This window comes from Nanorana parkeri, unplaced genomic scaffold, assembly GCF_000935625.1.
Source record: "Nanorana parkeri isolate BGI_ZX_2015 unplaced genomic scaffold, ASM93562v1 scaffold370, whole genome shotgun sequence".
NCBI classification, from domain to species: domain Eukaryota; kingdom Metazoa; phylum Chordata; class Amphibia; order Anura; family Dicroglossidae; genus Nanorana; species Nanorana parkeri.
Genome location: NW_017306638.1, coordinates 1,266,892 through 1,290,025, shown reverse-complemented (window position 1 = coordinate 1,290,025; position 23,134 = coordinate 1,266,892). Strand labels below are relative to the sequence as shown.

At 38.5% G+C, this 23,134-nt stretch overlaps 1 protein-coding gene across 11 annotated transcripts in view; it reads left to right on the top strand.

Annotated features, from left to right (window-relative positions):
• EPHA7 (EPH receptor A7) overlaps positions 1-23,134 on the top strand; it is a 200,117-nt gene that overhangs the window by 46,599 nt on the left and 130,384 nt on the right. For all 11 annotated transcript variants that reach the window (XM_018558955.1, XM_018558959.1, XM_018558954.1 and 8 more), the window contains exon 4: positions 21,157-21,312. In XM_018558955.1, coding sequence (XP_018414457.1) covers positions 21,157-21,312 — 156 coding nt within the window. The remainder of the gene's footprint in view (positions 1-21,156; positions 21,313-23,134) is intronic.

Below are 23,134 nucleotides of genomic sequence, written 5' to 3'. Positions count from 1 at the left end.
ACCTCCCGATCTACTGAGCCGACCTGTGACAGTCTCATTGTCACAGGTCGGCTAGAACTATGAGGTGAGTGAAAAGCACTCACCTCATAGTTCTCCTTTTAACTCTCTGTTACTGAGAGATTAAGGGGTCTATTCATGAAGCAGCCGAAGGATCTAGCCGTAGCTTCGGGTGATCCTTCGGCTAGCTTCGGCCCCAGGACCCCTTCGGTTCAGTAGAACCGAAGGGCTGCTGTACGGGCTATTCCCTATAGCCCCACAGCTCCTGAAGTTGGCCGAGCGGCTCAGTCAAGCCAAAGGCATATGCCTCGACTCGACTGAGCCCCGCTGAAAGCCGAATTGGCCGGCCGACAGCCTGCTTCTGACAGCTGGGCAGAGCCAGTCGTCATCTCACGGCTGGCTCCGGCCACTTGCAGAGAGATCAGCGTCCCTGGTTAGCAGCTAACCAGGGACACTGATCTCCAGACGGCAAACTCTCCCGGGCGCTCCGGGAGTCTCCTGCTCCAGGCCGCCCAGGAGAGAAACACTGCTTTTCCTTTTATTCTTTATAGCGGTCACTGCTAGCTCCGCACAATCGTTTTCTGTTTTTTTTTTTTTACTTTTTAAACAATTTTTCTGTTCTGCTCGGGCCCACAGAGGGACCGAGCAGAACAGCCAAGCCGAATGACGCCCAGCGGCATTCGGCTATTTACTCATTGCTGTTCGGCATCTATAAGAATAGACCGAACAGCAGCGAGTAGCCTGCTGGAGGTTCGGCTTAGCCGATCCAGATGTTGGATCGGCTAAGTCGAACTCCTTCTGCACTTTGGGTCGGCCGAACATGCTGAGCATGCCACTGTTTGCATTGCTTGACCAGAGCCATCAGCAAATTGGCTGCCAACTCTTACAAAGATGGATGCTGGCCGAAAGAGTGCCGACACAGCGGCACAAACTGCGAATTTCGTCTGTCTTCTCAAGGATCGGCCGAAATTTGCACAGTGTATGTCCACCCTTTGAATGAATAATGAGGGCTGTATTAAAGACGGGGTTAAGGATGATTTCAAACCACAATGTCCAGATGCAACTGAATGTTCTCATGTTCAGTTGTAGTTCCATTGACACAGCTGCAATGCTGCATATATCAATTGGCAGGAAGATTTCGTGTCATGGTGATCAAGGAAGTTAGTAGTTAAATAGACATGATTTACAGCTTGGAGAGCATTATTTTTAGAATATCTATGCCACAACACATGCAAATTCAATGCCTTTATAAATATTTTATTTTCATTTTTAACCATAGATTTTCTTTAACACTTATCCCTCCCAAACTTACTGTGTTTATAATCCTAAATAATTAAATTTTATAATTACATTTTTTAGTTCATCTTGCAATTCTTGTAAATGGTAAATGCAATTACAATTTTTGTAAATGGTTCTTTTTTAGCTATAGGTTTCCTAATTAGCAAGGACCAGGAAGTGTAGAGAAATCACAGGTCACCGCACTTGTAGTCCATTGATAACTTTCTTCAGCTCAAAAACCGCGCCTCTACATTGTAACTGTGATTTACTGATTGCAGGCTCAAATGTAAAAAAAGAATAAATGCATATTTTTTACTTTTTGCGAAATGAGTTCTTTTATTATTTTTGAAGAAAGTGGAATATGCCTTTAACCTCTTAAAACTCCTTACAGCTAAAACCCTAAGCCTGATAATAACTTAACTCCAAAATTAAACCATAACACTAATTAACTACTTTTCCGCTACACACTTACCTTGTTCTCTGCCAGGAACCTCTTTGCCAATAACATTTACGTCCTATGCCTACATTATGCAGTGCCAAGATCCTTGCACCAGGCGAAACTTGCTATATGCTTTGGATTAAATGACCCTTTAAATATAAAGTGGCAGGACCACTTAAATAGGTTCCACCATTAAAATAATTACTCCATGTGGTTGTATGTAGCTCTACCCTATAATTAAGAGAGGCAGCTATAAAATAAATTGCTACCTTTCTCTTCTGTGCTGTTTAAATTTACTCCTGGATGACTGATTTTAAAATGTTGACTGTCCAAAGATGTTTTTTCTTTAGTTTATTATGTTCATGTGCAAATGTAAAACCCTGATAGAATAATACTTTTTTAATAAGGGATATCACCAACCACAGTAGGATTGAATTTGCAGACTTGAGTTTACGTGCGGAAATAACTTTTTTTGTATTAAAATATATTTAATAAATATGCATTTAATTTGCTCAAATATAAATGAAAAGAAGATCGAGTGTTCTATCAAGCCTCATTCGAATTTGAAAACTGCATGTACTTTGTATAAACTCTTGACATTCTTTGTATTCTGCCTGAAGTCAAATGATGGCATTATCTTAATTAGAAGACATGCATTTGCTCAGAGATTGTAAAGATCTTGAATTTGCATTTCTAATTAGCTTATGTTATAAAATGAGTACATGAGAGGGATTATATTTGATTATTATGAAGACCTAAAGACAGCATTGACTTATAGAGTAGGCACTAAATCGAAGTCAGCCACTGTTTTTCGTACATCATAGTTTTCAAATGGTCCTGTCTGAAGTTCATCCAACCCTGACATCCAGCATCCAGCAGATGTATTGGTACACTCTGTTCAATTTTCTGCACATTACCTTTGCCCTAGCCAGCACATGCTCAATGTCTGAAAAAGCCTCACACTGTTAAAAAAAATGTATCATAAATGCTCAGTAATATTTAGGTCTTGTCTTATGGAAGAACTTGTCACATATAGGATTTCATCCATTTATTTGGGAAACTGAGGTTAAATGATGCATCACAGTGTGAATACTTTCAATCTGGCCAGGTTAAAGGAAATATATAGTAGTTTGATATACAATTTTTTATTTTGTTTCATGTTTTTCATAAAAATATAAACAATGTTGTTAACAGTGTTGTACTATCAATAGTCATACCATATTTAAGACTGCTTTTGTGCTGGAAAATTGCAGATACAATTTGAGTATTTAGTTTAAAGGAGAACTATGAGGTGATTTTTCAATCACCTCATAGTTCTAGCTGCCGGCGTTCGCTCACCTCTCGATCCTGTCACCGCTCTCTGCCGTGACAGGGGAGGGGCTGGATTCCCCCCGCCCCTCTCCGAGCCGCCAGCGCTAACTGGCGGATCGGACGGGGGAGGGGACGGGTAAAGCTGGCTCTGCCTCTAGATAGGCAGAGCCAGCTGTCACTCAGGCAGCAGGGCGGATCCAGACATAATTGTCGGGGTCCGCTTCAGCTGCGGCGTCTCACTATACCGCGAGCAGTAGCTCGCGGTTTACTGTGGCGTCTCAGTATACCACGAGCTGTAGCTCGCGGTATACTGAGCTGAGGGTGACAGGAGGACGCCAGTTTGTGTCCTCCCGTTACCCTAAGGAGAACTATGGGGAAAAGCCTTAACCCCATAGTTCTCCTTTTTAAGTATTACTTAATTTTCTGTTCTTTTTACTTCTGTATTATGCACACCTAGATATACATAGAATGGTTAAAGGAGAATTATGGGGTGAGTGAAAAACACTCATCCCCATAATTCAAGCCGACCTGTGACAAAGAAGCTGTCACAGGTCTGCTTTATTGATCTGGAAGTGAACGAAAACATACAGCTGATCCGCTCACTTCCCGACCATCTCCCTGCAGAAAGTGGTGACTGTCAGTCACCACTCCCCGCAAGGATTCCCCCTCTTCTCTCTGATCCTCTAGTGCTGATTGGAGGAAAGGACAGGGGAGGGGGCAGGTACGGCTGGGTAACGAAGCATATGCCTTTGGCTCGACTGACTTCGGGAGCTGTACGGGCTATAGTAACTATAGTAGAACCGAAGGGGTCCCGGGGACGCAGGATCGGCCAAACCTACAGCTAGATCCTTCGGCTGCTTCGTGAATAGACCCCTTAGAATTTATTTATCGGAATGTTTAGTCAATTAGATGTATGATAGGCATAATCTCCCCACTCCTGTTCAGATTTCTGGATTATATTGATGGGGTCTAGGAGCTGTAGATGCTTTCCACACAGTTCCACACAAACACTGCATAAAAAAGTGAGCCTGGGCAAAAAAGCAACTGCAAAATGCCCACTCTGTTATATCTCATTATCAACTGACAAGTCTTACTGGCTGTTTAAAGGAGAAGGTTGTCTTAGGGACAGACACACACATATACTTTATATTAAAAATGCTATAAATCTATTTTAAAGCTGAATATCTGTATTGTACTTTCCAGTGGGAGCCAGATAGTCTGTGAAAGGTTAACCTCTCTTCACTGATAGTATTTCATGTTGCTCACCAGCACGTAACTTAAGACGCCTGCTTCCATTGGTGACCTCAACTTTTAATAAGATTCAAGGAGATGAAGCCTCTTTCACAGCAAACAATGAACACAGGCAGCATGGACACAATAGACAACAATTTCTCTAAAACAGTGAAACTCTCACTGTTGGATAACACGTCATTCAGAAGCTTGCAGTGTTCCAGTCCTTTCTCAAGAGCCTTGAATCGATTCCACTCATCAAAGATATTATATGTTAGTAAAGTTTCAGAGAATGTCTGGTTCACAGATACTGGGCTTCTGTTCATATTTCCCAAATCTCAAAGGTATCACTATCAAATGTTTGAAGCTTTTGAGTAAATTTCATTTTTGGATATTTGGTTTAATAAGTGGTGAATTGTTGTTCATCAGTGTTATTGTCAGTCTGATTTTGCATTATCTTTATTTATCAAAGCCTCATTTACTAAATTGTTAGTTTGCTTGCTGTGCGGATGGCCTTGGGTGATGCTGCAGGAAAAGTGCCTATTTCTGAATGCAGAACACATGGCTTTCAGGAGCAGGCAAGCTGGTATTTATAACTGAACAAAATAATTGCTGCAATGTTTTAATTACATTTTAAGTTTGGCCTTTTTTTTTTTTTTTATTAATTGAAACTGTGTATGCACAACAGCATTATTTACAAAGGAGTAAATGCTGGCATATATTGTTGCTTTTCATTTAACTGCCAATATCTTTCTTCTTTATCGTATAAAGATACAGTTTGAAGAACTTTAGGGTGCTCCAAATGCATTCTTATGTCATAAAAAACTGAATCAATATGTTATTTAGCTACAGTGCAAATCAGTAAGATGTACGATAAATAGAGCATTCATTAATATTTATGATGTCACACTCTGTTCGGATGCATGAATATAGAGACAAGGGGAGTTTGAAGCCAACTAACACGTCTGTCAGTACGACGCGTGTGTTCAGATTTGCTATGTGTATGTGCATGAACTCCTGACACCTGTTTTCTAAGCTTCCCTGGCATCTATTCCTTTAAAAAATCTGTGGTAAAATGAACTCTTTCTGTGAGTGAATGGCAATGATTGGGCATGAAAGTGGGCATGCACAGCTTGAAAAGCCTTGTTAATTTGAAATCAATGTAGTGTGCTGCCATGTTCTAATCAATTGACATAAGTAAACGTAGTTATTTTAAAGTATTTTGTCGTATGTAAGCATAAATAGTAAAATAATGTGTGTGGTCTATTTGTTATAAAATATTGGTTACTTTTTATAACTTTTATGTATTTATTTGGAAAATCTTTGTGCTGTAAATTAAGAATATTAAACTAATTGTCAATTGTTTTTAACAGCATTGTTTAGTAATTAAACTCCCCTACTATCCATATGTAAGCAACATCTGTTAGATCACCCAGTAACTGAAAAGCATGGCTGCATTTGCCAGGAGGCAATAGCATGCAAATATGACTTTACCGTACCACAAGAGCGAGCGGGAAATTCACTCTTGTTGGCTGCATGCCTTCAGTAATCCAGTACCTAAATATTTTCATTATTTGCAAGGATGCATTGACTTTAGGTCCAGCAGACCCTAAACTAATGCAATTTACTGTTATGTAAATGTCTGTTTACATATGCAGTTTGTATGTTCTCCCTGTGGTTGTGTGGGTTTCCTCCGGGTACTCCGGTTTCCTCTGACACTCCAAAGATATGCTGGTAGGTTAATTGGCTCCTGTCTAAATTGGCCCTCATATGTATGCATATGAGATAGGGTCCTCAGATTGTAAGCTCCTTGAGGGCAGGGACTGATGTGAATGTGCACTATGTAAAGCAATGCATAAATTGTTGGCACTATATAAATACCTGTAATAAACAAATATGCATGCCAAGTAATCATATCCCACAGGAAAATTATATATTTAGGTTTCTAGGTGCTGTGCAGCCTATTGGTCATCCATTATCATTATCACTGTAGGTCCCATAGATTTTGTATGAGTTTTCCTCTGAATTTAATCTCTATTTGAGTTTGTAAATGTTTTTAAGGATGTGTGGAAGTCAGCGGTACCAGGCTTGAACTGAGGTTTTGCAAGGTCCTGGACTTCTCTGGTTCCGGGCTCAGCAGTGCCTATAATAGGGACATGGGGTGTGTAGTGTCTTCTTTCTAGCTAGATTAAAAATAAGCAAGAAGGAAGTAAAGGGACCCGTTATGTTGCTCAATCATTAATACATTATTACCTGCTCATTTTCATCCAGGCATTTATCTTGTAAATCTGGGTTCCCCAACACTAAAATCATGACTTCCCACCTTCAGGCCCATGAAGTGTGGAGAACCAAGAACACCAGGTTGGTGTTCTTTTGGAAGGGCCTATTTTCTTTGCCACATACTAAAGAGCATATGGTATCAGCATAGCAGGGGATGTTTAACCAGTTGACATCCGCGGTGTTAAACCCCCTTCCCATCCAGGCCATTTTTCAGTATTCAGCGCTGCGGTACTTTGACTGACATTTATTCCGTCATGCAACGCTAGGTCCTCTTTATGGAGACATTAGGGGTCTCTAGGACCCCAAATGTCAGCTGTGGACCCCAAAAGAAGCTGATGAAGCAGAGATCTGCTTCATCAGCTTCTTTTCTCTGGCTATAGCAGCCAGATGACTGACAGGTGAATGCGGAAGTGATGTAATACACATCACTTCTGCATTCACAGCCCGGGGGGGGCGGTGGAAACGAGCACATATAGACAATCGGCGGGCTATGGAGCCGCTGATCGCCTATATGTGAAACACCCGGTAACGGGTGTTTGCATTGGTCGGGTCTTTTCTGCCCGTGCATGCCCGCTAGGGGGCGCGCGCGAGCAGAAAAAAAATGCCCTCTGGCGACGGCAACCCGCCAATGCAGCAGTGCCGTCCGTCCGTTTTTTTACAACGGGCGGACGGCAAGTGGTTAAAGTGTATTTCCACGTTTGCAGTCAAATTTAGGAAAACCCCTCCATATGTTCCTTATGTGTTCCTATCCACACAACATACTGAAAAATAACTTTAAAAAACAATTCTTACCTTTTTAGATGTTTTGTTAATTTAGGCGAGGTGGCTGATTCCAGGTTTTTCTTAGCCCTTTCACAGTGGTCTGTGCCAATGGAAAGTCTTGGGACTGAAATTTGAGGATTGTGTTTATCTGATAAGCTGCATTAACATACAATGCACTAGCCACCTCTGAATGGACGAGACCCCCTCACCCATCACAGCTCCTCCTAACATTCAAAAGAAATTGAAGCTCAAATAAATTGTAACCCTTAAAACCCTAACTCTAACCTAAAACAATTTAAACTGCAAGAAGCATTCTTTAATGTTTTATTTTTTTTAGCTTATGCAATGTGAATGGGAACATGTAACAAATATAAAATAGGTGTTATCCCAATTTGGCTGTGAAAGAGCAAATACTGTTGAAGCTCACAACACCATCTTGTATTCCATCTTGGCCATCTTGTATTCTTATTGTGCACAAACCATGGATCCCAACCCATCCATTGGGATTACAGGAGTAGATTAGGTTATCTGCCAGTGAAACAAAAGAGGCAAGGTTCATGTCTAGGAATGTCCTTTAAGCAACCCTTTTGCAATAGTAAGCTTTTAAAACAAGCCACACCTGTAAAAGAACAGTGTAAATATTTACCTTTCTTGATGGCCACACTATCGGATCCTGCTTTCCTGCTGCATGGAAACTGACACTTACAGAAATGTTGATCCCGGTGTTCCCATTCAGCTCATAGTGGTTCCTCTCTCTGACCTGACCCATTACAGTATATAGTCATGATGTCGAGGTCCGTAAAAGAAACCAAAAAGAGCTGCAGAGGACCTAGAATAGGACACAGAATTGTTGGTTTATCTGTGATTTCAGCAGAATATTTTTCAGGATCAGAGTGGCATTTGAGAGAGCGGGAATCAGGAAAGGTAATTACAGGCTTTTACAGGTGTTGCTTAAAAAACCCCAAAAACTTACTGTAGCAACAGGGTGCTTTTAATAAAGAATACAATAATTTCCGCAAACATTCATCAAGGAATAAATGTGTATTTGTTTCCTGTAGTAAAATTTCAATAAATGTACAAAAACCTCCTAATTTGGAGAAGAATCAATTAAATAATGAAGCGATCTATTGTTAGAAATTGACACTGGTAATTGGTATACATGGTTGGAAAGGACAGGAGCAAAGTACAGTAACCAAAGGAATTCATGCTTTAGTAATTTTACATTGTAATCTGAGATCAAATTGTTGCGGGTTAATACACTTTGGGGGCAATTTATCATAGCAATTGCGAGTGTTTGAACTTGCACGGAATATATTTGCACCAGATTTATCAAGCTAGTGTAATGTTGTTGATAAATGAGGTTTAATAGACTCCAGGAAAGAAGACTTGTAACTTCAGGCAAAAAGCTTAACTGTCCCATCTTGAAGAAGTGGTCATGGGGACTTCTTAAGTTGGGATTGTTTTTTTAGGTGATGCTCCAGTTTCAGACAGCCGATGAAGTGCAGATGAAAACACGTGCAAAAAAGGTGCAAAAAACATGCAGTTGAAAAAGTAGTGCAAGCTCAGGTGAAAACAGGGGCACATGTTGAAAGACAGATTTGCACATAAAAAAAATGATCTAAGAGGCTAAAACTGTCACAGGTGCTTTGATAAATCCCCCCCCTTTATGTATTAATATTGCTGCATGCACTGGCTTAATGTATATGCCCAGCTATTTTACAATAAATATTATTGTAAACATGTCAAACATGAAAGGCTTACATGATCTTAAGGAAATAAGGGTTTTCCACATTGGTCCTTTACTATTGGCAGATAAGTAGTCTTTAAAATCTCACTTTGGCATTTGGCAGGGCAGGTAACCCTTCATTTTATATTTTTGCATATGCTGGAGGGGTGAGGCAATATATAGCAAAATAAAAATGAAAATGCACTCATCCTTATTACTGTGTCTAATGTACAGCAGTAAAGCAATTCAGAGATTCATGATAGAGTAGATTTTGTGCATATAAATATGTACTGTATTTTACTCTTTTACCATTGTATGCAGAGTAGTAAATGTACCAGGGTTTAACAACAATGATCATTACGTAAGTTCTTCCACAATTTATAAAAAATAAAATAGGAATGCCTTATTAGGTAGCCACTTATTTTGAGAGAAAACTTTCCACTGATTTTCAGGAGAGAATATTCCAACTGTATATTTAATCTTCACTCATCAATTTAAGTGAAACATGGCTTTTAAGGATACAGTTAATTTTGTGGAAACAATTCATGGAAGTGTGTTCTGAAAATTGTTTTAGTAAGAACTAGTTGTCAAATGTAAGAAAGTTTGGAAACAAATATATGTCCGATGTTAAGATACACATTGAATGGTCAAATTGAAAAGGTAGCACGGAAAAAAAAGGTTCATTAAAGACTGGATAATTAAATATTACTGAAGCTAAGGTGTTGTGAGACTGAAGCTGCAAACAATTGTTGTTTTCTGAAGAGATTACTGGTCCACTTTAATATATTTCATCCTCAGTGGTTGTTCTAGATTCCTGGACTATCATTATTATCAGTCCACAGGCCTCTGCGAGGAGATGTCAGTAGGAGAGGAGGAACATATGAAGACACACCACTGTCAGTATACAACAGAATGAGTGGCCTATGGCACATGTCAAAATTGCATGTGGGCATGCAGAAAAATGTTAGTGTAGTTAAATAGGGTACAGTTCAGTAGAGATAAAAAATCCAAGCTTTAAATGCTAATTAGCTGCATAACTACTCCTGCAGTAAATATTAATATATACTTTATATATATATTATTATTTTCATAACACACCTGCAGAGTGCTGTAAATAACCCTCCTGTAGCCAAGATATTACCCTGGGAGAACAGCTTATATGGTGATAAGAAGTACGCTTTTCCCTAATAAGCCTGCATCGCTAAATAACCGTGGTTTAATGGTTGAGGTTACATAATGAAAAGCATTATAAAACAAGAAGCTGTCATCAGATGCATATCGCTAAGTTACCATGCCTATTGCAAGTTATACTGCAAGAGTCTATTAGAGGCCAGTGGCATGTTGCAAAAGACTACCACATACTGTAGTTTTAGAGTCTAATGACATGTTGCAACTAGTGACAGCTGACATTTTTTATGACGCTTCTAGGGATTATTGTAGGATACTACTAGAAATAACCATAGTACTTCCAGAGTCTATTAGAGCCCACCAACTGTCTTCAACATGTTAAAAGACACTTTTAGAGCCTACTAGACCAATAACACTATGATTTTAGCCTTTAATGCCTTTAGTCTTATTTAAATCTTATATAAGGCTATTAAATAGCATAAATGTAAAAGAAAAATTAGCAGACATTCTGCTGAGGGGGAAGGGTCGTTTTCCCCTCTATCTGATGCAAAAAGTCAGTGAGTATTATTCCAGGGGAAGGGGTTCTTCCCCCTCCCGTCTTTGTCCAAGGTGGTGGCAGTGGGAGCTACACCTGAGGGTCTGTTAATGGACCCTATGCTGGGTGCTTGAACTCAGTATACCAGCACTGGGACCATTACCACTTTTTATTTTCAAAAGGGTTTTTAACTTCAATTGGTCTTATTGTTAATTTAATAAGCAAAGTTTCATAATACTTGCATATTGTTTAATCCACTCATGTAAAAAAATTGTATTACTTAATAGTAGTTATTTATCTTTGGTGAATACAGTAGGTGCTAAGGAATCATTATTATAAAGCTTTTGGTTTTTAGGTGCTTACTTCTTTGCACCCCTTCTTTTTTTTTTCCTTTTTGCCCATTAGCAATCTAATTCTAATTGCTTTATATATTTTTGCTGAAAATTAGGAAAATACATTTAATTACAGATATAATATACAGTGGGCATACCAGAAATCCTTGCTATGTATCCATATATTCCTTAAAAAGATATGTCAGAAAATGTTCTGCCTTCTTTCTTGCAGCATTGTCATCATCTGTATATTTGTAATTTTGGATCTTGTGAGCAGTCATAAATCTTGATCTGCATTTTCTGAATTGTGATATATCGGCTGCAGTTCATTTTCAGTCTGAGAAATTGCGTTTGTATGTGAAACAGGAGGTCTGAAATTGAGTTTGATTGTTGTAATTACTCCCAGTGTGAGCTGTCAATATGATTAAAATAAGGAATCTGGACCTGTCCATCCAAAGATGAGGTCAGCAACACTGACTGTGAGAGCACAGTTCCTGCTAGCTGTGTGTTCTGTGCTGAATTATAGCAGAGCAGACAGTAACATGACAAATATTTGAAAGCTCACGTTGTGAATTCTAGGACTTGGTTACTTCAAGTTCATTGTATGTACAGTTATTGTGCCTGTAACTGTCCTAGTAAAAGACCTCTATTTGGTTCTTTCACTTTCCCAGACAACGATAAAGCATCATGTCTAATTATATGTCTTGCTAAATCAACAGATCGTGTCACCTTTTTCGTCCTTCTTCAGCTGTTAACCGATGAAAAGATAATAAACCTGTCTCTCTATTTTTTAGAATTTTCTGTTGTGCTTGTTGTATCACACATTGAGGCTTTTTTCATTGAGTAGTTATAGGAGCAAAACAAGTACAGTGTTCATTAATCCATACTAGCCAATCATGATTCTTTTTATTTATTTCAGATCATTACAAGTTGGATCTTTATTGGTTACTCTTGTTGTTGCAGTTAATGGGTTGTGTTTTGCATTGGTTTAGTGTTTTAAATGTAAGGGCCCAATCACCCTGCCCAATATACTTTGTATAGGTGTAAAAAGGCAGTGTTTTGAACCAAGTTTTTTTTAACTTGGTTCAAAATGAACAAAAAACAATTAATTCAACTTTATGATGCACTGCGGTGTTAATATGTGCTGCATGCATTGTGCTGTGTAAATCTGCATTTTTACCTTGAGCCTGTGTTGAGCAATGCAGATCCATGCAGCTCAATACACCAGGTGTGAACAAGCACTTTTTTAATTTTAGCAATAAGAATTATTATATAAAAATTGTCAGGCCGAAAACCAAAACCCCAATTTTTTTTCTAACCCTTTTTTAATTTTTTACAAATAATTTTTAAAATATTTTATTTATTTTAAATATTTTAATTTTTTTACTTTAATCTTGGGGGCTCTGGGGAAATATCAGGGGTCTGTTTAGACTCCTGCTATTTCTCTTTTAAAATAGAAAAAGCCCACATTATCAATGAACTGGAATCCTCTATACTGAGTGCCCCTGTTCATTCATAACCTGCAGAGTTAGCATGTTTACTATATCCACAATCATGAATAAACAGGAAGAATGAACATTAATTCATAATTGGGGACATAGTAAACACAATGTGTCCTCAATTATTTACAAGCAGTCAACGATCAGCTGATCACTGACTGCGTGTACCCTCTCTCCATCCTAACTCGCTGTCACTAGAGCTCGGTCTATTTTGACAGCTGTCTCCTCCTCTTCACCGCCGACTCGCCCCGCTGTGACAGCTCACAGCTATCTCTACCCCACACCGCTCTCCTTCATTTTTCTTAGTGAAGATTTTTGTAAGAAGGGCCCTCCCAACCAGAAATGCTCATCCTTACCACATTCCCCCACTACACTGTTGCTCTTTCGGAGTCCTTGGTAAATACCAGGTTATTCTGGAGGGCAGTTGAGTATCAGCAGTTGTAGGGGAGAACTTTGTCCTGAAAAGGCTTTTTTAAATAAAATCCTGCTCCATGTTTATATATAACGGTGCATAATCATAAGGTGGCTTAAAGGGGTTCTAAATCCTCCAGTTTTTTTGCCTATATCTACTGCTATCAAGCAGTAACTATAGGCAAACAGTTTAAAATAAAGGCTAAAACAGCGGTTTAAACTTACCTTTTTTTCTTTGCGCGCTCCCGCGCCGAGAATCAGGAAATGCTCGTACGGCCGCAAAGGATCTTGGCGCGGGCGCATGCGCAGTTCCGATTCTCGGCCGGGAGACGAGGACGAGCAGAGACGCAAGGTAAGTCTATGGACGCGTACACCCGCATGCAGACACCGCTGGATCGGAAGTGCCTGCAAACAGAGGAGTCAGCGATGGATCGGAGAGCCGTCGCACCGCTGGAGGGACAGATGAAAACATCAGGAAAGAAGAAGAAGATCGGAATAAAAGACATAATTTAAGGTAAGTGCTAACATTAACATGGGGGGAGGGAAAAAAATTACTTTAATGTCACTTTAAGAACAACTCTTCATTAAAATCCTCGTGATAAAGTGTATCAGAAAGATGGTTTGGTTGCCTTCCTTGGAAAGATAAAGAGACACTGTGTAATAGGGAGTGAAGCAGTAAAAGAAGAATTTCCAGTATATTCCCAGAGTGCAAATATTGGGTTACTGACCTAGTATGTCACCCAAGAATGTGTACTTGGATCTTAGTGTGAATACTCCACCTCTATTTTCACCTGTTCCATTTATATAGCACCAACAATTTACATAGCACTTTACAATATTGTACATTCACATCAGTCCCTGCCCTTAAGAAGCTCACAATCATTCTAAAGTCTCTGCCTCATGCATATATACACATACTAGGGCCAATTACCAAGCAGCATACCTTTGGCAGGTGGACAGAAACCTATGCAAGCACAGTGAGAACATGCAAACCTCATGAAGGTAGTATCCTGGTTTGGAGTGCTAAACACTAAGCCACTGTGCTTGCAGCAAAAAATATAATTCCCCTGTTGATTACTCAGCAATGATGGCATGTATTTTAAGATAAAATCAGTTTTTATTGTCTTAGATTTCTCTGCATTTCCGTGACCTTGCTTCACCTACAACCTTTCTAGTTAGTAAATTTTACTGCTTTTTAAAAAAAAATATAGTGATCATGTTACCATGATAAAAAAAAAAAAGGAATAGCCAACCTGTACTAGTAGATGTTTTATACTTACCTTTAGTTACCCTTTCTGTGCGTATCAAACACTTCTGGGTGTGATGAATAGCTCTTCTCCTTCTAGGCACTGTGGTTCGTCACTACTGTGTCCTGACAATAGCCAAACATGTTTAATTGAGTTTTGGATAAAGTCCCTGCCAGGTTTTTATTGCTGTCTGTGCGCCTGTTGGGGAGATTTGCCATCGCTTCAGGACAGTAAACAATGGAAAATCTCTCCAAAGGGAACACAGACAGAAATAAAAACATATTTTTGAGCTGGCCATAGATGGCTTGAATTCAAGCAGTGGGTGACCCTGTCAGCGCTACCCAGCTTGAGGAAAGTTGATTCAAAAATTGACTAATCCAGGTAGAAAATTATAGGTCAAACAGTGACTCCATCCTATCAGACATTGTCAGGATTTTTATGTTTAGCCCTCGAGAGAAGATACTTTAAATTTTTACCTCCAAAATTTGGTCAGTGTTCACAGCATATTCAACAGGATTCTTTTACCAAACTTATTTTTAAAGTGATTATAACTGATCATTTTGTGTTGGTAACTTTTAGACTGTAACTGCCCTGTATGCTTAATGCAGCCAAATATATAGCTAAGATGCATTTATGGAAATTGTTTTAATTGTAAATGGATGTGTAATTTTGGGCAGCCAGTCTTGTGATCTTGATACCCCTTACAGACAGAGTTGGATGGTCCTCAATCTCCATTGCAGCAGCAATATAGTTTGGTCAAGAACAACCCCAATTTTTGTTTTGAACCATTGTCTGTAGAGAATGACTTTCCACATAACAATTTCTCTGCGCTGGTGATCATTTGTGTTCTTGGTGCAACGTATTCATGTTTGTTAAATATTCAGCACATCTTTGCCAAATCTTCCCAAAATGCAGCCAACAGTTTATTGGGTGTGATTTAATAAAGCAGTAGATAATGTTTACTTGCCAAAGTGAATGCTCACTTAGCTTAAGCTGGTCATACACTGGTAGATTCTTCTACGAACGTTTATATGAGAAATCTTGTCAGACCATTTATTATTGCCATCAGAGACTTGACAAATGTTGTTTGAAATGTAATTCGATTTCCAATTCTGAAATGAATGAACTTTCCTGATCGAAAAACACATTCACTGTTTTTCACAGAATTTTGTTTGGAAAAAATCTTCCATGCGATAACGACTGATTTGACCCCATTAACTATTGGGAAATTGAACGAATGTTCTGAAAACAGATTTTTTTTTCTCAAATGCAATTCTATTGCTTTAGTAAAAAAGGTAAAATCTATGTTCATTTAAACCCAGTTATATGGTTTTTGCCTTGAACATAATTGAATAATTAAAGTAAATGCAATGCGTGGACATTTACCTATATTCTCTACTCTTCTGGTAAATCAACTCCACAGTTGATTTACACAGTTGAGTTCTCAATCTTTTTCTACAGATCCTAGTAAACAAACAATTGTCAGCAGTCCTCATTGTGAACATGCTGATTCTTGGTAAGTCTGCTGCATGCACAAAAATGCCCTCTAAAAGTGAATGAGAGTATGCGTAATCCATGTGTGATTAGCGCCAAATAATTCTATGGGCAGGAGCAGCTTTGAGAATGACATCTAATTTCTGCACTATGTATACACATAATGATCCGCAATGAGGAAAATGTGATTAGAACTATCATTTCTATACAGTGTGAAAGCGCAAAGTCAGCCTTAACATTCTGATATTCAAATTCACATTTAAAAATGGCTAGAAAAAAATGATGTCAATTTCCATCCTTTCTCCTTGATATTCTGACACTTTCTCCCCTCCTGCTTCTTCTATTTTTATCACACAGAATCTGGGAATATTTCCTTTGAGAATTTAAATTTACAAGATGTTATGGTTGATGTGTGTGTGGGATCTACTCCTGATGTTTTGCTCACATTAAATACTTAACAAAGGCATGCATTAACGCAAGTTAATGCTTGTGCATTTTGTGTCTAATTTTGGTGCAAAATGAAGTGTTTCAGGCTGTTTACCATGCTTTATTGTGAGCAGCCCAAATGAAAATAATGGATTTTCTTACAATAAAATGTTTAGTGAGGAAAAGTAAATAGTAATAATGTCAAAGTATCCTTTAGCAACCAGATATTTTTATTTTACAGATTTTAAATCTGAAAAGTAACATTAGGTTATCATTATTAGTTGACAGTGTTTGCATTTTGTGTTTTTAGTATGTGGCCAACCATACCCACAACAGGGATGAAAGGTAGGCATGGACATAAAATGACAAGGGTTAAGAGTTAAGGGTTAAGTGCTTGTTTATGCCTGGGGAGCTTATACCTATGCGGAGTAAAGCACTATCTTTACCTGATCCCCGCTTCTCCTGCAGTCAGCGCTTACATTTCTCCCCTCTGCTCCAGCTAGCAGAATGCCCTTTGGCGCCCTCATTTATGCTGCAGGACTGTGGAAACTGCATTAGACATGATGATGTCAGCACTCCTTAGACCGTCCAAGAAAAGGCTTTGGGGACCAATATAGCAGCATGGAGGGAGTCGGCAAGATCAGGTAAGTAAAATAGCTTTCACCTGTGCCCTAGGCATAAACAAGCACTTAACCCTTGCAGGGGCTAGCCCCACTGCAAAGGTACTTTTTTTTGTTTGCCTGTAGATGGGCTGTAAGCTCAGATGTTAGAGAAGGTAGTCATCCCATATAGAATGGCATACTAAGAAATTAACAATATGACTCAAAAAGAGATTCCTGATTAGAATATTATATTTATTACAGATACTCAGCCCTTAAACCATACCCCACTCCTCTATGTCATGAAGGGACACCCAATCTGCGCCCCCCCCCCCTTTTTGTTATACAACTTATCTGTGTCTCTGCACAGACTAGCAGACTTCAATGCTGCCCTATCAGATCTTTTGAAACTAGTAGTCATAGCTATTGTTCCTGTAGCAGCAAGGTTTCAGGGGTTTTACAACCTTTATATTGTTCAAAAATCAAAAGGAGGCAGCCGCCCTATCTTAGGACTGAATGCTTTAAATTTCTTCATTCAAGTCCAGAAGGTTTACATGGAATCCAGCAGGAATTTTGTAGACTCCATCTATCAGGAAGACTTTCTAGCCTCTGTGGTTATCAAGGATGCATACGTGCATGCCCTCATTTTTCCAGCACATCAATTCTACCTCCATTTTACTTTGGGCACTGAACACTATCAGTTTGTGGTACCAACATGTGATCTATGCTCTCAGGTCATTCCCAATATGCGATATTTGGACAACCTACTACTGACCAGTCGGCTCAAACTTTAACCGATAATGTGATGTGGACAGTCCAGACCATAAAAAGGTTAGGTTTGATCCTGAACATTCAGAAATCAGAATTGGAACCAAACACATTGTTTGAAGTATTTGGGTTATAATTTAGACACAGTTCAAAAAATTTTCTCCACCAAGAGAAACTTCTGACTCTCCACTCCCAGTTGAACTGCTCAGTTGTCTCGGAATAACTAATTCCTGTAATCCTTAATGAACAAGAAAGGAAAAAGGGGTTTTCTTACTGTAAAATCTGTTTCCTGGAGATCATTAGCGTACAGAGGCCCTATTTCTATGTTTATGACCTTCTACTGGTACTTTTTACATAACTAAAACATGCTTGGAGAGGAAATACCTGTCTGTGATCTTTCCAAATGATTAATTTCAACAAATGTATGCTTTTTCTTAGTCTGTTAGCAGATTAATACATAGATTTTTAATGTGTCATTTAAAATTCTCAGTAATGTCTGATTTCTAATACACAAAATATATGGTGTTTAATCAGCAAGCAGTGACATTTGATTATTTAAACTAAATGCAAGGCATCGGGTTTCCTTATTTTTTCTCTTGTGAAGCATCTTTAGATTTGGCATGTTTTCCCTTTTTCCAAGTGATGAAATGAAAGCTCTAATAAATATACATGGCTTCTCTTGCAAATGCATGAGGATGGCTGACGTTATGATATTCAGTTAGTGAGGTGAGTCTGTGCAGCTTACATGGATATATCTTAATGTGAATACTTAGCATGGCATTAGTCCGATAACCTGAGAAAGCCAAATAAAGCTTAAATACAACACGGATGCATTATGCAAAGCTTCCGCTTAATTTTCATTGCTTGGCTGTTGGCCTCCCAGGTGTTTCTTTCAGAGAACCTTACCTAAGCAAGTGTCTGAATTTACATTTGACATCTAAACTACTGCGAGCATGTGGCATTTTTTACTTGTTCAATTTGAAAAATAAATGACATTTCAACACAGTGACTTTATTGCTTTGACATTTGTAGCATTCTGTAATGTTGGAATAAGATCTGCTCATTTTGGATAGGTTTTTTTGTGAAACAAAAATTAAACTAGTCATTGTGATATTGACACATTTTTTCTTTATGATGATCTGTGTTAGTAAAAGTGTTATTTGCATTATCTAGATGGTAAAATTGGCTTAAAAGCAAAAAGTAGAATTGTAGGATGTTAAATAGCTGCCTTCGCACATGGCTAATTTGGGTCATTGCTTGCATGAACCCATTCGCTGCTACCCCAGTTGTTACCACTGCTGGTTTTCTTGTACCCATATTGATTCCTGTACATATTGATTCCTGTATAGATAGGTACTCATAAGACTGCTACATGCTAGCAGGATCCTACTTTTACCAGGCTAGGCCTAGATAAGAGTTGACAGCCTTGTGAGAATGCAACCCATGATGAAATTTATGATGAGTGAAGGTCATTAGAAAATAAGGAAAAGTTAATTTTGTTGCTAAAGACACCAAAACGTCTTTAACCTAGCCTGTGGCTGTTCACTGGCTTTGTCACTACCTTGGCAGATGTAAATCTTGGGCGGGGGAGTCATTGGGTAGAATCTGAAGGAACCTGGGGTCACAGTCTTGTCTGAGTATCAATAGCTGCAGCTAATTTTCATACACCTCTGGGATCGCTTGTCGTTGTATGTGCTATACCTTGTAGAATGAAAATAAATTGCCTAGAGTTTTTATCTATAAATGAGCATGTCTCTAGATAACTCTTTTTATTTGTTCAGTTTAACAAACTACAGCAATCTATAACTGTAAGTGTTTGGCTGTTGTCTGCCACAGTAATGTTTTCTTTGATATGAGCATCATACTTGTTTTGGTGACATATCAAAGCGAAATGCCTATATTCAACAAAATATTTTAAGCTGTCTGTTTGCCTCTGAAAGGCATATGAGGCGAAATAATTCCTTTTAAGGAGACCATTGTCACTGCAGTGTTTTTGCCGTTTTTAGTATTTGGTAAGGAAACGTGCATATATTCAAACCTCAGGAGACCACATGGTAATATGCTCTACTTAGCATGTTAATCCAAGTTATAATGAAAGCTGAATAGCTAGACCCTTATTGCTTTAGCTTAACCAAATAGTTTTTGCATGATTCACCAGCAGCTCCCTTACCACAACATTGACAATGGATTTTCTCTCTTAAAAGAATATACATGGAAAAAGAGGCTAAAACTATTCTGGCTGAGCTTTTGTTCCCTTTTTTGGCTGACTGCCATGATGATGATCTTCTGTTGAACTGAAACAATTGAAGATGTTTCGTTTTTGTTAAAACATTATGGCAAAGTTATGGATTTGGGTGCTGGAAGGATTAAGGAAAAAGGAGTTTGTTAAAAAAAAAACACTAACTGCAAATTGGTCTGTTCACATTATGTGAAATAACAGTGGGATAATATGATTATGTTAAATTACCGAGGAGTAAAGATGGGCATAAAGAAGAGATCATTTGTCAAAGATCTTAGAACTGCACATTCTGACTGATTACGATGTATCACCCATCTCAAACTATTCTATTTTTCTGAAATATAGTCATTTTCTTTATTTGCAACTGTTCCTTCCAGTTTGCAGTGCTTTATGATGCTCAATTTATCATACAAGACATTCACATTGTTAGCCAAATCAGTTCATTGCTATTATAACTATTTTAAATAGGAGGGCTCCAGTCCCCCTTTCTTTAATAAGAGCAAATGAGCAGCAGTTCCAAGAAATATCGTTGTGCAGTACATGATCGTATTATAAAGCAAAACTCACTTTAAACCTATAAACAGCCACAATAATTGGAGGATAGACAGAATGTGGGTCACTCCTAGACTTAGGAACATGGGACTCGTGGCCTTTTCCACCTCTGTAGTTCATATTCTTGGGCACCTGTGCCTTTACATCGAAGAGTGCTTTTGCCTGCTTCTGATAATAACTTTGTTTCAGAGTGACATTTTAAAGCACAGCTTGGTTTCTAGATATACACACTTAATTTGGTACCTCTTTAACTGGGCTGTCAATCAATTGATCACAGTGAGCAAGAGCACGTTAGCTTCTGCTGCGGTGATTGGAAGGCGGGTATGGTGAAAATTAACATAGTGTGAGGACTAAGACAGTATTAGACGAAGGTTATTACGAATGGAAAAATTAGTTTGGAATTAGTAAAAAATAGTTTGGGTTATACTTTTTTGTTGTGCTGATTAGGGATGAGTGAATGTGCTTAGAGTTCGGTTTGCAGGCTATACATCTAACCCATTGTAAAATCTGAAAATTTGAAGCCTCATAGGGGTGAATCATGAAAATCAATTCTGGACATTTTCAAAGCTAATAGGCAAGGAATTATAAACACACAGCATGGGGACCTTAGCTCTGCCATGGAGAACATGTACCAATGCAAAAATAAATTTGAATTCATTAAGGCAAATAAATTCCAAGAAGTGACGCAAAACCGGTTAAATTGGGAGAGCAGAAATAAAGCATGCAGAGTTATATTTTGTGTTTAGACGAACATTTCTGACCATAGTTTCACAGTTTAATGATAATGCATAAATAAGGCTAAACACTACAGCTTTATAAGAACTAAAACTTGGATTGGTTTCCTTACATAACTAAACATATATGTAGTCAGTCTTCTTATCTTGTCTCTTTCCTCTTCCTTAGCATGTGGTCGTGGATTCTATAAATCGTCATCTCAAGACTTGCAGTGCTCACGATGCCCAGCACACAGCTTCTCTGACAGGGAAGGTTCATCCCGTTGTGACTGTGAAGATGGTTATTACCGATCCTATTCTGATCCATCTTACATCGCCTGTACAAGTGAGTTAATCATTTAAATGACATTGCTTAATCAGCCAGTAAGTCATCATAACTTGGCATCCAGTTATCTGAGTCGTCATGTATTCAGAATATTTACTAATGAAAGTTGTCACATTCCACTGGGAAAAAAGGATCAGGCTTATGCACATACACTCCACTATAAGCGTTTCTTGAATGCATTAGCTTAGAATATGTAACTCGCATTGCTTGTGAGGAGATTTCCCTGAAGATGATAATATGCCTAAACTGGGATGGTGCTAATATGTGATTGAAAGAGTAAAAATACAAGAAGAAATACCATTATTTTAGCATATAAAAAATGATCACTACTATTTAAAGTGTGCTAAAAAGCAAGGTCCACTAATTTCATCATGCCCCCAAGCCCCAATCCAAAACACTGCATAATAGCTGTTAAAATACATCGGTAAATTAAAACTTTGAAAATACTTCTGGCTTCCGCACTGCTGAGCGAGACGTCATCATCCTTCCGGTAAATGTGCAATGCCTGATTTAAAGTAAAAGTGCAACTGAAGCTAAAACTTTTTTTTTAGTGTTGGATGGAGTGGAGAGGGATTAGAACACTGTTTTTATTGCTTTCTGCTTCCCTATTAGGGACAGTCACCTCCCCTATCTGTCCTGGTGACCGTTATCACTGAAAGTAAAAGAAAATGCCAAATTATGGGTCGTCACCAGAACATAAATAGATGGGAAATCTTCCACTAGTTCCAGCGATCCTGCTGACCAACAGTGATTTATCTCACATTGAAGGGATTTCCTTTCACTTGTTATGGCTATTGAACAGGACGTGAAGGGAAATCTTCCCTAGTGGACACAGATTGCAAAAAAAGCTTACAGGGGTTATAATCCTCCTTTACACCATCCAAATCTAAAAAAAAAATGTTTTAGCTTCAGTTCCACTTGAAAAAAACAACCCACAGGGACTGGTATTGCTGACCACCTCCAGACAATGCTAGCTGCCTGGTTGTTGCACTGGATTCAGTACTGTTTAAGTTACTGTCCTTGAACACATTTTCAAGTCAGGAAAGTGAGAATAAAGAAAGAAACCCTTATCTGCATAGTTTTGGGTTAGTGACTCAAATAGATTGATTTCCTAAAGGATTAGAGGCTATTCAATTAGTGAAGGAAATGTTCATAAATAGAAACTGTGTTCACTCTGAAAGCACAATCATGTGCAAGGACTATTAAAAAATAGGACTTTTGGTTGATTAAAGAGAACACAAGTCACCGTTTTTATTAAGCTCAGCGAACATTCATTTTTGCAAAGTGAACAATCTTTACTCCTTTAGTAAATTAACCCAGAAATATTAAAGCTAGAGGATCAGCGTGACAAGCAGGCAACTAGCATTTAGAGAAGGAGAAGTAAGCATTAGCAGTCTCCATGTTTCTGTCAGGGAAGGTTTCCCGCAAGAGCTGTTTTTTTAATTTAAAAACATTTATAATACCTGGAGGCACTATTAAGATCTCATGTATGTGGGCATCAAACCCATACACTTTGACATTGGTACATCTCTCTTTCTTGCAATATTTGTACCTCATGTCTGCTGTAGGGCACATTTGGGGATGCAAATGTATGTAGCTTGTATTTTCTGACATGCAACCTCATGCAGCTCAGTCTTGTGCTCTGTGTATATAACAACCCTCATTTCCAATACCGATGAACATAGGCGATCCTGGTCTTGGCAGTTGACGTGGAAAGAGGATGAATGTACTGGGTGTGAAGATATGTGAACTTGACGTTTATGTACATAAATCCTTTAGGGAAATGTGTGACAGGAAGTGGTCTTATGATGTAAATCCCTAA